This window comes from Mirounga angustirostris, unplaced genomic scaffold (genome assembly GCF_029215605.1).
Source record: "Mirounga angustirostris isolate CCGP_5_RB_7025 unplaced genomic scaffold, mMirAng1.0.hap1 SCAF_6, whole genome shotgun sequence".
In the NCBI taxonomy this organism is placed as follows: Eukaryota; Metazoa; Chordata; class Mammalia; order Carnivora; family Phocidae; genus Mirounga; species Mirounga angustirostris.
Window position 1 is genome coordinate 53,354,086 of NW_026991714.1, and position 14,533 is coordinate 53,368,618.

Consider the following 14,533-nt stretch of genomic DNA (forward strand, 5'->3'; position numbering starts at 1 on the left):
CTGGCTCTGCAGTCAGCAGACCCGAGTTTGAATTCTGCGTCCAATACTTACTGCTGTGTGAGCTTGGGGAAGTTACTTAATCTCTCTGAACCTCTCTCTCCTCATTGCCTAGGAGGTTTTTGATGACTGCAATGAGCTACCATATATAAAGCATCCCATGGAGTTTTCAGATACTCAATAAGAGCAATAGTCATCATTATGATCACCACTGTGGTGATGAGTGCTGGGACCAGGGTGGTAGCATGGGGCAAAAGAGGATGAAGTGCAGCTTCAGAGTGTCCTGAGTTCACACAACAGCTACATCACTTCCCTAAAATTCCCACTCTGCCAGGAATAAATGAGATCATGAACATGATGTGCTCCACATAGGCCTGGTATGTCATAGTGCTTTTGAAGATGTTTGCTTCCTTCCCCATCACTTATCCACCCTTTTTTCTTTGTTCCTCAGCATACATCATCTATGTTTCTAGTTTTGTGTTTGTGCATAGACTAGGACAATGGACACAGATGAGGGTGGTCATGTGTTGGCTTGCCTGGACAGTCCTGGTGTGTGTTGTTCACCCAACATTATTTTAAGTAGTTTTGAATAGTCTTCCCTTTCACTCACAACACGTCCAGTTTGGCAATTAATCACCCTAGTGGGACGTCCAGCTTTCTGCCCTCCTGTCCTGCATGCTAGCCATAGTCACGGGATGCTTTTTCTGAAGGGGAAATCACCTGGGGGCTTTGGGCTGGGGCATATCCCTCCAGAGTGGCTGCAGAGCTGACAGGCATCTCCCCAGGCAACCCCCTTATTTGTATCTCCTTCACTGTCTGGGGGTCCCCAGGATTACCTGGCCAGCTCTCTGTTTTCTAGCACAGACTATTCTTTCCCCTGGAACTCTTACTGAGATAAGACACAGACATACAATAGAGTTTCCCACCATAGAGTTTCCCACCCTCGCCTTTCCTGTTTGTTTCCAGCCAACACAGTTTTTCTGGTCCTCTGAGAGTTTATGATACATTTGGGAAAAGGAAGAAGGGGGATCAAAATAATGTATAGGAGGAAATCACAACTCAACATTGGGATGACATTAGAAATGCCCCTAACCTCCATAAGCATATGAAAGTTGGCCTTTCTTAGCCCTCCTCACTGATTCATCCCTTCCAGTGAACTTCTGAAATCCACCTTGGTCTAGTCCTCTTGACTAAATTTTTTTTTTTTTTATTCTTGGGACTTAATGTAATAGTTTCCCCACTATTTTCTTTAGCAATTTATTTTTGGAACTTATTGGGTGCCCAATAAATATTTTTTTTCTAGAATGGGGGCAAGCAAAGAAATGGACTGAAAAGGAACAAATTCCTGGCAGGTTTTTTTTTTTTTTCTGAAAAGGCTCATTCCCTGAGAAATCCTGGTCTAATCAGAATGACACTCCAGATAAGGATAGAATCAGTATAAATGCTTATTGAAGGCTATGTGCCAGGTGCTTTAGGAGCATTATGTCACTGACATCTCACAGCGACCCTGTTAAGTTATTATACTCTTTCCTACCTTTACTATACAATTATTATATTGTTTCCCACATTTATTAATGAGGAAACCAAGGCTTAATAAGGTTACATTGTCTAATTACTCCAATAATTCTTCCATTATTACTGAAAAGGTTGAGGCAAGCTGGAATTCAGACTCAGTCAGCCAGTCTTCAAAGCACCTGCTCTTAATCCTTAGACTGTCTCCCCAGACTGCAGGAACCAGAGACCCCATCCCAGACTTGTAGCTAGGATCCAACCTAGAGAGAGCCTGTCTGGCATGGGGCTGAATTTGGGGTGGAGTGGGCCCTACACTTCTGAGACAAGGCTCGACACTCTGACCATTTCTACTTTGTCTCTCTGTGGTCTTGCTTTACCTTGCTTCCTCTGACAGCTTTTCATACCAGTCTTAATGATCATATCCTCATTTTACCTTTAAAGGTTATTGAAAAGGTACCATTTGGTGGCCGTTTGGAAGGGTCACCCCCACTTCAGTTGGCACTGATTTTCCACTGCTGTATTTTCTTACCAGATGGAGTGCCATGAGGGAAAAGGGGCATTCTGATGTTAGGGTGTACAATGGGATGGTGGAAGAGGCTGCTGCACCTGGGTGGACTCAGGGAAGGAATTTTCCAGGCATTTAAGCTAAACCTCTAAATTTTGCTAATTTTGGATCAGTTCTTCCTGTGAGGTCAGCATGGGGGAAATGCTCTTGATTACTCTTCACCTTTGGATTTCTGGGATCAAGATCTTTACTGCCTGATTATATCGTGTGTGGTTATTTATTTATTTTTCACTGAGACAACTAACTTTCCCTGATTAAGGTTGGGACTTTTTCTCTTTGGTCATTTCAGACCCTTTCAGTGGACTTTTTGTATCTTGTCTTTTGCCTCTGATGTTTCCTTTACTCAATCAGACTTTATTTCATATCTCACTGGCTTCTCCCCTGCCTTAATTTTTAGATGTCAGGGAGTATCCAGGATAGGCTATTGGGTTCTCATTCTGGAATGCAGTCTTAACAGTGAGAGACAAAACTAAGGTCAAAGCTGGAGGCTGATTGGAGGGAGAACATATACCTTCTAAATGGGTTCTTTTAGTAGGAGTAATCCAGGATCATAATGTTACAGTATTTCTAGCTTTGGAGATGATCAACTATAACATTAGCTAACACTTACCACACATGTACTATATGTTACATCCTGCAAATTGCCTATTTTGCTGCACTTGACTTTCACTCAAACCCTGAGCGGGAAACTTTCCATTTTCACGAGGACAAAATCAAGGCTTAGAGAATTTAAGGGCCTTGCCAAAGGGTCACACAACTAGCAAATGATGGTTGTGGGGTTAGGATTCAGCCATTTTAACCTCTACACTGCTGTGTGAAGGAAGATATCACATGGGGTGAGTCAGCCAAATGACCTTAATCTTGTTACATAACCTGTCTGTGTTTTAGTTTCCTCATCTGTAAAATGGGAAGAAGAAAATGACTCTTGGAGTCATCTTAAGCACCTCTGTGGTGCTTAAATGAGGAGCTGTCCAAAACAGATCTCTTGATTTGCAAACTGCCTCCTCAAACTGCTTCTCTATGGTCTTCCTCTTAACTGAGTCAATGACACCAATACATAGCGACTCAGTCAAGTCATCCAGAAAGCATCTTTGATTCCTCGAGTTCCTTCACTTGTCATATTTAATCCAGTAAGCCTTCTTGCTCCACCTGAAAAGTACATCCCAAATCTGATCATTTGTCAAAATCTCTACTGCCACAACCCTAGTAGTCAAGGGGCTTCACATCTTGCCAGGACTACTGTGTCTTACTGCTTATAGAAGTTGTTAGTATTAATTCATCTCCCACACAAGTAGAAAAAGAAAACAAATAGAACTCCCCCCACTTTTTTTCTTAAGTAGTAACTAGAAGACCAATAGAAAATATTTTTTACTAACCTTGCAATAACAGAATCCTACATTTTACACATTAGGATGGAACTTTATTTAATATGATGTGAAGGTTAGAGGTGGGAGCAGCTAGGAAACATCAAAGGTGGTTTTTTTTTTTTTTTTTTTTTGTATGTTAGGGGAATTTTGTTCCCCATGTCTGGGCCAGGAACAGAAGATGAGATCTTCAGTTACTAGAAAGAGAGAGATTGAGAGTGTCAAGGAAGAGGGGGCTACTGTAAATAAGGAGTTTTAGAATTTTTTCATCAATGGGCATTGAGTTGGCCCTTCCCTTGTCACCTGGAAACTGAGATGAAGCCTGTAGGGGCCCTTGAGATAAATTGGGTTCTTGGGTGCTGTCAGTAGACATTTGTAGTAACTATGGAGGGGACCTCACCAACAGCCAATAGGAACAGGGATCTAGAGAGTTCAGTATGGAATGTCAAAGTGATTAGATCATGCAAGGGGCCTGAAGACTCAGGAGGAACAATGGTTCAAGGAGAGAACTGATGACAAAGATGAAAACTATCAATCTGGACTGATTTGTGGAGCATCCGAGCTCTCTTTGAAACACCCAGAAATACTTGGGACCACACTGTGGAATGTGACAGGGTCAGGTTATCACATGGGTTAGGATCTATCTAGCCCAACAGTATCCACTGGAAATATCACAATGTAATCTAAAAATTTTTAGTAACCACATAAAAAAAGCAAATAGAAACAGGTGAAATTAATTATAATAATGTTGTATTTAACCTAATAGATCCAAAATATTGTCATTTCAATGTGACACTAGTCCAGTGGTATGCTGGTAAAGCAGTTCTCTCTGAAAAAAAGTCCCGGTTTGTAGTGTGTACCAATTTCCATGATGTAAATACTCTTACTATGCTCAATTTCAAGTTACAATAATGATACTAATAATGACAACTAACAATTATTGAATGCTACTCTGTATCGAACAGTTTCTCTCTCTCTTTCAGCACTGTACTTTATTTGTCCTTTTTTGTTAGCATTTTGTTATAACATTTCTATAAGAAAAAAAAGAGCAACCCAATTTCAAGTTGTCTCTTTTTTTAAATTTTAATTTATTTTATTATGTTATGTTAATCACCATACATTACATCATTAGTTTTTGATGTCGTGTTCCATGATTCATTGTTTGCGTGTAACACCCAGTGCTCCATTCAGTACGTGCCCTCTTTAATACCCATCACCATCTCAAGTTGTCTCTTAATTCTGATACAACTTTATTTTAGTCATTTGTAAGTCTCTTTATACTGTAGTGTTTTCTACAGCTGCAGTATCCCAATTACAAGGTTATTATCTATCTATTTATTATCTATCTATTATCTATCATCTATCATCTATCATCTATCTATCATCTATCTGTCATCTATTTATCTATCATCTATCATCTATCTCTATCATCTACTGATTGATCATAGATGACTAAAAAAGGCTGTGACATTAAATAATTTATCAGTAGGAAGTTGTAAAGCTTTTATTTGCATACAGATCTTTTGACTTTGCCCAGAATGTCAAGAATAAAAGCAAAGTGGGATCAAAGAATGGCAGGGCATCATGGAACTAGAAGGGTAGAAGGATAGAACAATAGAAGCCCCAAAGAACAGGAATAAAACTATAGCCCTCAATCCAATTGAATTCAGTCCCTGTACTGAGCACAGCCATGGACCAGTTCTGGGGCGGAGCAGGGGCATATGACAATGGCTAAGGCTTGTACCCTCTTCCCCAGGGGTTGACAGGCACATCTATGCAGAACTCTGACACAGGTTAGACTGTAATTGGTGCTAAAAATAGAGCCTGATTCAGCTGTCCCAGACTGAGCCTAGAAAGCACCAAGGAACACAGCCGAAAGTAGGAAGGAGAGGCCTGGAGGAATTCCCTAAACTGATTTGCATAAAGTCGTAGAGTTTTGTGTGTGTGTGTGTGTGATTTTCGCAGAAAGGATATACCTCTAGGACTTATTAGTACAGCTTAGGGAGGTGGAAATGAGTGAACAAACCATATAGTGAGGGTAGGGAGATAAGGGGAAAACTACCTTCAAAAAGAGAGAGACTGTTGATCAGACCTAAGCTTTAAGAGGTGGTTAATGAACATATACATCTGTGGAAGAATAAACATTAAAATGCCCTTACAGATTAAAAAAGAAATCACACTACAACATTTGTTGAAGGCCTACTCTGTCTAGAAACATTGCTCAGTGTATTTATAGATTCTTTTACTCTAGCTCCAAACTAGAAGTACATTCAGAAAAGAGTTCCCTAGATGTACATTGAAGATGACAGAGTGCATGTATCTGGAGGTAGAAACAAGAGAGAGTTTGAGAAACAATGCTCCTCTGGTACAGTTTTTATAATTTTTAGCTTTCTCAGTCTGTTCAGGCTGCCATAATCAAATACCCTAGACTGGGTGCTTAAACAACGGAAATTTATTTTTTCACAGTTTGGAGGCCAAAAGGCCATGATCAAGGAATCAACATGGTCAGGTTCTGGTGAGAGCTCTCTTCCTGTCTTGTGGCTGTCTTCTCACTGCACCCCTCACTTGGCAGGTAGAGAGAGAGAGAGTGAACAAGCTCTCTAGTGACACTTATAAAGGCCTTACCCTATCAGACAAGGCTCCACCTTCATGATCTAATTACCCTCCATCTCCAAATATCATCATCTGGGGGTTAGGACTTCAACAGAGATTTGTGGGGGGACACAAGCTTTCAGTCTATACCACGAGCTATTAAAGGTTTGGAACAGTTAAACAAACAGACAAACCCAGATGATCTTGGTTTAAATCCCAACGCTGTTGTGGTTAAATTACTCTGAGATTCTGGTACCTCATCTTAAAGATTTGATTAGTAATGACCATGCACAGTTGTTCCCAGAAGGATTGAATGAAGCTCAGAGGATTTGTTCCTGGCACACAGAAGACATACAAGAAACATAAGCATGTGTTCTATTCACCAACAATTTGGGAAAAAAATCAGATCCAGCAGATAAGAAGTTATTTTGCTACTGAATTTGACAATGTTAACATCTGCTTAGATATACTGATTGCTTACTAAGTGCCTGGGCCAGACACAGGGCTTGTATTTTCATTTAAAAAATTAATAGTTTTGGGGTGCCTAGGTGGCACAGCTGGTTAAATATCCGACTCTTGGTTTTGGTTCACGTCGTGAGATAGAGCCCCGAGTCGGGCTCTGCGCTTGGCGTGGAGTCTGCTTGAGTTTCTCTCTTCTGCTCCCTCTGTCCCTCCCCTCTGCTCTCTCTCTCAAATAAATAAGTCTTTAAAAAAATTAATAGTATCATATAGAGTTTAAGAACAGGCCTCAGAGTAAGAGGATCTGGATTCAAATCCCATATCACAAGGTTACTATGTGACCTTGGCCAAGTTAGTTCATCTTACTAAGCCTCAGTTTCTTTCAATTATAAAATGGGTAGAAAAATAGTACCCTCCTTATAGATTTGTTGTTGGGCAGTGGAGAGGCGTTTCAGGCAGGACAATAAGCAAATGCAATGTTCAGAGTGTGAGTACTGTATTGTTTCATTCATGATCAATTATGGGAATGGATCTATACCAGGGTTCGTCAACCTCAGCACTTAAACCATTAATCCTTTGTTGTAGTGGGAGCTGTTCTGTGCCTTGCGGGATGTTTAGCAGCATCCCTATGCTCTACCCAGCAGATAACCTGTTACACCCATCCCAAATCCAGACAACGAAAAATGTCTCCAGACATGGCCAAAGGACTGACTCCTGGGGGAGCCAAATCGCCCCCTGTTGGGAATCACTGGTTTACATGAATTCCAATTTACACCCAATTAAACATATTTTGGAAAGAGGAGGGAATTTCTTATGTACTCTGTTTGGATTTGCTTTTGGAATGATTATTTTTGAAAGAAAAATTATCTTTTGGGGGTGAATAAAGGTTCTGTATGTGACAGTGGTTTCATGAGTATCTACAGTCAAAACTCATCTAATTTTTCACTTTAAAGAGATAAAGGTTTTTTTGTCTATAATTATATTTCAATAAAGTTGATTCTTTAAAAAAGAAAACTGCCTATATTGTTATGTATTAAAAGATCTACTTACAAATTTTTATATATTCTTGGTGGTGCCACGTTTTGTACATACACAACTTAAAAAGTAATATTGTGTCTAGGAATTTCCTCTCATGATGTTGTAATACTTCCTGGGCATAGTTCCACAGACAGAAAAATTTCTGTGGCTGTTTTGTGCCACATAAGTTTTAGAATCTATCATCATGCTCTAAAATAACTGCCAATGATCAACTTAAGATAAAGAAAAGTAGCAAATTCATATGAATGGAGGGGAAAATCAGCATCAGAAGAAAAGGGGTTGACAAGATGAGGGGCTAATGAGTCTGAAACCCAAATGAAATATCACTAGAAGAATTCACATTTGCATTTGAAATAATGGTGTACATCCGGTTTCAATGAAAAGTACACATTTCAGGTTTGCTAATCTTTCACATAAGACCAAAGTCCAGCTATCAGGAAACTTCTGTATTTAATAGTGCCATTTTCAGTTTTGTTTAGACTCTCATTCTTTCTGATCCTGAAAATAGCACGTTTCAGATCTACTGCAAGCAAATTCAATTTAATTTGGTAAATCTTTATAGAAAGACGATTTTGGCCCTGAGAGTGAGTGCTATACAAGACTCTTAACTTTAGGATCATGCAACATCATGGAGGAGCCTGAAATAGATTTAAATTGTTATGACACAAGAGAGATTATGATAAATGCTCTTGATACAGGGGTGGAAACAACTGCATTCTTCTGGGAGTCCCAGGGGAAGCTCCTTATCATAGAAATGTAATAATGAAAGAGACCTTAAGTGGTCATCTGGGGAGATTCACAAATCTTACCGGAAGTTTTAGAAATACAGATTCACAAGGCACTACTCCAAACTTCTCAAATCAGAATTTCTAGAATGAAGGGGTCAGGAATCTGAATCTTTCAAAAGCTAGCCTCGTGATTCTGACGATCAACTAGGCTTTGGGAACTACTGTTCATACAACCCTCCCCACTCGATGGATTCCCGGAACAAGATTCCTTCAGGGGTTTTGTTTAGTTTTCTCTGGAACACTGCAAGCTCAGTGCCTCACAAGACAGCCAGCCCTTCATGGAAAATGTAGTGTGTAGGCTTTGATTGTCAGAGATGGAGGGTAAGGATATTTGAGGCACAGCAACTATCAGAAATCACCAGGAAACAGAAGGAGATAAGTTTGGAGTGGAAACATGAAGCCCTAGGTCCCATTATGGAGTGACTTGAATATCAAGCCAATGAGTTTCAGCTGCATCCTTTTTGAGATGTAGACCCTTGATAGAATTTAGTCATCACTGGGTTTAAAGAATCTGCCAAAGCAGAATGGATTGGAGATCAAAGAGATTGGAAATAGGGAGAAGAGCTAGAAGTTTCCTTTAGGAGTTCAAGTGAGGAGTAATAAGGACTTGGGTCAGAAGCAGTAAGAAAGGCAAAGTGGAGGAAATTATGAGCCGTGCCGCAGGGATAGTCCTACAGAGCTTGAACGACTGGGGCCAAGGAAGAGTCAAAGCTGATTCTGGGGTTTTGAGATTCTGGAATGCTGGAATATTAACCAGAATGAAGACATTAGGATTGAGATCAGGTTGGGAAGGCAGACGGCAAATCAGGCTTTTGACATTTGGAATGCATTTGTTTCCATCACCAACTATCTTAATTCGTCACTTGTCCCAGGACAGAGCTTAGTTATGACTCCCTTTGTATGTTCAGAGGTTGGCATAGAATAGGCCCTCAAAACATTTGGTGAGTTAATAGCCACTGTAAATATCTTTCCCTCTCTGCTTCAGTTTAGGATCTTATTTCTCACTTAAATAATTGCAAGTTCCCGACACCATACCGCTGTCTTTGTGTGAATTAGAACAAGGTGCCCTCTCTGAATTTATGAATTTAAAAAGGGGGCTTTTATTTGGGTGGATGCAGCTCTTTGTCCACTTGGGGCTTGGGAAGCCATGCACACCTTTGTGGGAAGATAAAGACTGCCCTTCCTGTAGGGCAAAGCCTTCCACTCAAGGATGGAGGACAGGGACAGCTCAGGGCAGAGGTGGCTTCAGACCACACTCTTCTCCTCAGATGCCACAGGGTGCCCTGGAAAAGTCCCCCAGCTAGTGCCCTTGATCCTGCTCTGCCATTTCTATTTCACTCAAGGAGATATTTTTCTAAAATGTCACCATATTACATTCTGCTTCAAACCTTTCTTTGTTTCCCCAAGACCTTCAGGATAAAGTTCAAAGTTCTTAGAACAAAAGTCCATTGGTGACTGCAAGCCTCTTCCCCGGTCACTCTCCTTCACAGTCCTCCTCTCTAGTCACAGTTCCCAAATGGGCAAAGCACAAGCAGCTTCACCATGTTGCGTTTCCCTCATTCCCTGCCCAGCTATTACTGCTCTCACTTTCCTGCCTGTGACTGTCCTGCCTTCCTGTCTATGACCTCCTTGAGGACTAAGAATGTGTTTTGTTCATGTCATTTCCCTAGCACCAGTATGCCGGCACCCGGCTTATGCTGGTTGAGTGGACAAATGACTTAGAAACCAATGAAAAGCCAGATTTTACCACCATACCCCTCCCCCCAAACCAAACCAAAAAATCAAAATAGAACAACACAAAACAAATACCCCCCACACACCAAACAAATATTTTTTTAAAAAGTTTTTGCTGCTTTCTAAGCATGAGGTATTCTGTCAGTTGTCAAAGCCTTTTATTTTCCATACTTTTCTGTAATCTTGAAATGGCCATTCGTTTAGAGGTCAAAGATCTATGGGAAGATAATTGCTTGGAATGAAGTTGAGGCTTCCTTCCAAGGCTGGCTTGCTCTGGAGGGTCTGTGTGTGTGATCTCTGCGAGAAGCTTTACAAAACAGCACAGAGATTCAGGTAACATTCTTGACCTCGTTGAAAACATTCTCTTTGAAGCTGGAGGACTCTGTCCATTTGCCTGAGATAGAATGCCATCGGCAATGTCTCAGACGGTGGTTTTACTTGTTCCAAATGCCAGGACAGCCCAACTTTGAAATGTTGATGTAGTCTGTCAATAGGGCTTGCCTGGAACTTCCAGGCCAATTTATATTTATTTTTTCTGGGTGTATTCCTCTGCTTTCCACAAAGAATGTGAAGAAACTGTGAGAATGTGTTCAATAAAAAGAGAAATGTTTTGATGTATACTATCACTTGAACTTTAACCTAAATATCACAAGTAGGCAAAATATGACGTTGGAGATCCAGACAGGGAGGTGAGAGGTGCGCCGCACTCCTGTAGACCCACACATTGCAATGGTCGACCCCGCGCTCTTTTGGGACAACACAAAAATGGAAGCTTATTCTGTTGCATAGTTCTCATCGTCTATAACAAAAAACAGTAATTATAGTTTTTCTTCATAGAAACCACGATGTTAATAATGAGGAGAGATACGGCTCAGGGCAGAAGTACACACACTAAATGTTTATTTTTCTATCCTTTTGGCAGTCATTTAAAAATATTTTCTATAATTTCAGCATTAATAGTTTTCATAGATCTTTTACAGCTAGTCTTTATAGTTTCTTTTAGTATTTTAGGCTTTACTCTTTTCGTTGGGTTTTGAAAATAAGTGAGTAAGTCATTACCAATTTTAACATCTATTTATGACTATCAACTATTACACAAGAATTGGGCTCTACACACTGATTTTTTTTTTCATTCTTTCCCCCCTCCACACCCTGTATGTTACACATGCTTTTTTTTTTTTTTTAAGATTTTATTTATTTGCGAGAGAGAGAATGAGAGACAGAGAGCATGAGATGGAGGAGGGTCAGAAGGAGAAGCAGACTTCCTGCTGAGCAGGGAGCCCGACGCGGGGCTCGATCCCGGGACTCCAGGATCATGACCTGAGCCGAAGGCGGTTGCTTAACCAGCTGAGCCACCCAGGCGCCCAATGTTACACATACTTTGCTCATAGGAATAACTAGCTAGAAATAAGTGTCAGTGGAACTTGCTTTTTTTTTTTTTAATTTTTTTTTTAATTTTTTTATTGTTATGTCAATCCCCATACATTACATCATTAGTTTTAGATGTAGTGTTCCATGATTCATTGTTGGAACTTGCTTTTTAATTTTGGCTTGGAGTCTATGATAAAGTGTTACCTTATCTTCCAGACAAAAACTTGAATTTCTGAAGACCAAAGTGTTCTCCAAGTGCAAGGCATAATGGTTATAATGAGGATATTAATTCATATCTTTGATTTATGCTGTAATAATAAAAGTATTTTCCATTTTCCACAAACGATATCTCTTTGGAATATGCCTTATATTCACTTTCTATAAAATTAAGTTGATATAGCATCCATATTATTGATATCAAAATAGTCTTTCCTCCCTCCTTTCTTTAAATATCTGTTGAATGGCTCATGGGAAGCTTAGAGAGACCTACTTGCCCACAGAAGAAACAGAATTCTGCCTTAAACTTCCCCTCCCCAGCATCCCCATGTCCTTCCGTACAGCACTGGGTTTACCATGTATCCAGTAAATATTTGTCAATCTGGACTTGACTTTATAAATCATTTCATCATTTATTTCATTTTGTCATTTATTTCAGTGCTCAAGGGTGAGTAGTGTCCATCTACTAGTAGAATACTCTTACTTTCTAAGTTCTGAGTCCCGCCCCTGACCTCAAAGGAAGGAACAATCTATTTCAATCTATTCATTTCTTCATTCACACAAAAATTATGTAAGGGGACAAGGAAAAGTGGAAGGAAGGGGAAAAGTTCAGGATACTCTTCTGCTTCTTTTCTGCTATGCTTAAAATTAATCATGTAAATGCTTACTAAATTTGCCTTAAAAGATCAAAGGAGAAAAAGATTGTAAGGCTGTCTATCTAGTACAGTGTCTGACGATAGGAGATGCTCAATATTTATTACAATGCAGTGTACTAAAACCAGAGGATCTCACTCCTTTTTTTTTTTTAAAGATTTTATTTATTTATTTGAGAGAGAGACTGAGAGAGAGAGAGAGCACGAGAGGGGGGAGGGCCAGAGGGAGAAGCAGACTCCCCGCCCAGCAGGGAGCCCGATGTGGGACTCGATCCCGGGACTCCAGGATCATGACCTGAGCCGAAGGCAGTCGCCCAACCAACTGAGCCACCCAGGCGCCCGGATCTCACTCCTTTATTGTTACATGACCACCATCCCATTTTCTTCTTTTCTCTCTTTCATTTCAAGAACGGTCTGTGTGTGCTTCTTTATATCCATGGATATTTGCACAACGGTTCAATGCTTAGTTACTCAATAAAGTGCAGATGAGAAATTAAGTCCAACATTTCCCTCCAATCTCTTCTCTTACTTAAGACACCTCAGGGAAGGGATACAGGAACTCCTACATCAACGGATGATGATTTTTATCTTTATCAAGTGACCCACAATTTGGTTACTGGTGCAATGAGAAATTAAGAAATTAGCACACTTTTATGACTGTCATTTCACAGTCACTCAAATCAGAACTGGAATGCTACAAAAACAACTCCCTGTTAGCCCAGAGGAAAAAAAAAGAAAGAAAGTAAAGGGGAAATTCAGATTAGTCACAAAGAAGTTCCCCCGCCTGCCTGCAGAAGCTGCAGTGTTAAAACTGAGAGAGTGCGTTCTGCTCTTTCAATCGCCTCTTATCTCTGGTCCTGGGACCTCTGTGTATTTTCTGATTGATAAGCTTTGTTTTCCCTTCATCTCCTTCTTTGTGGAGAAGAGGTCAGTCCCCCTCAGGCTCCCCTTTACCACAGTTTTCATCTTCCTTGCATCCAAACTGTGAAGATGGAAGGGGTCCAACCCCTGGATGAGAATGTGGGAAACACACCAGGGCGAAGATTCCAGAAGAACAAGCTATTGCTGGTGGCAGCCATAATTCAGGGGCTGGGATTGCTCCTGTGTTTCACCTACATCTGCCTGAACTTCTATGCTTCCCAGGTAAGATCGATGCTCCTGTGGGCACTTTGTTTCCTCCAGCTCATGGTGATGGCAGCTCCAGCAGCTCCAGTCACTTGGAAATAATCTGGTGCCAAAACTGCTCATTGCCCTTCATCTGCCCCCCAGCGATTGTATAAAGTGTGGACCCTCTTGTCTCTCCTTTCCTTCCTTCTTTTCAGTAGTGGCAGTGGTGGGGCAGAGTAGAGGTAGGTAGGGCAAGGGCACGGCTTCTGGATTCTTCTTCTTCTTCTTTTTTTTGCAATGCAAGAATCCTGGTATTCCTTTATGAGCTCTCACTTTGAAGCTTGGAGTCACTGATACACTTGCTTTACCCATTCTGCTAGCAAGCAACTGATCAGGGAATTTATATAAAAAGGAAATAAGAAATGGACCAGTTCCACTTTCCCACTGTATTCATAAACCCCATAGGCGATTTGCTTTTTGAAGAATGCTGAAGGTATCAATATTAAGTCCTTTAAATAGCTAACCTATGGACTTTAAGGGCAGAGAGGTGTATGTTCAAGTGTGTATTCACACATGGCCAAATACACCGATAACTTAATCAGAGATTATTTTTCAGTCTTTCTCTGCCAGTCACAACTTATGGACATCACTTTGTCTTTTTCCACTTTTTTTCCAGTGCACTATGTAGTGAGTGATCATTTTTCTAAGTATTTCTCCCATTTTTTTTATTTTTTTATTTTTTTTAAAGATTTTATTTATTTATTCATGAGAGACAGAGAGAAACAGAGGGAGAAGCAGGCTCCCAAGGAGCGGGAAGCCCGATGCGGGACTCGATCCCAGGACCCCGGGATCATGACCTGAGCCGAAGGCAGACGCTTAACCATCTGAGCCACTCAGGCGCCCGTATTTCTCCCATTTAATGAAGATATTCTTTCCCTTTTTCCTTCTCTTTGTTCTGGTTCCTTCTACATTATTTTTTCTTATTTACTTGTTTATATCTACAAACATTACTAGGTCTTTAAGGATGTTCTTGGCTGCAGGAGATTCCACTGAAAAGAAAATAAATGTATAGTCTTCCCATGTTCCCTTGGTGGGGCTAGTCTGATAATTCTTGTTTCCTTGGCAGGTCACTTTAGG

The 14,533-nt window shown here is 40.5% G+C and overlaps 1 protein-coding gene across 1 annotated transcript in view; it reads left to right on the top strand.

Annotated features, from left to right (window-relative positions):
• The first annotated feature begins 12,942 nt into the window (after positions 1-12,942).
• The window catches only part of TNFSF4 (TNF superfamily member 4), a 28,030-nt gene continuing 26,439 nt past the window's right edge, over positions 12,943-14,533 (top strand). The window contains exon 1 of the mRNA XM_045877437.3: positions 12,943-13,432. Coding sequence (XP_045733393.1) covers positions 13,280-13,432 — 153 coding nt within the window. The 5' untranslated portion in view covers positions 12,943-13,279. The remainder of the gene's footprint in view (positions 13,433-14,533) is intronic.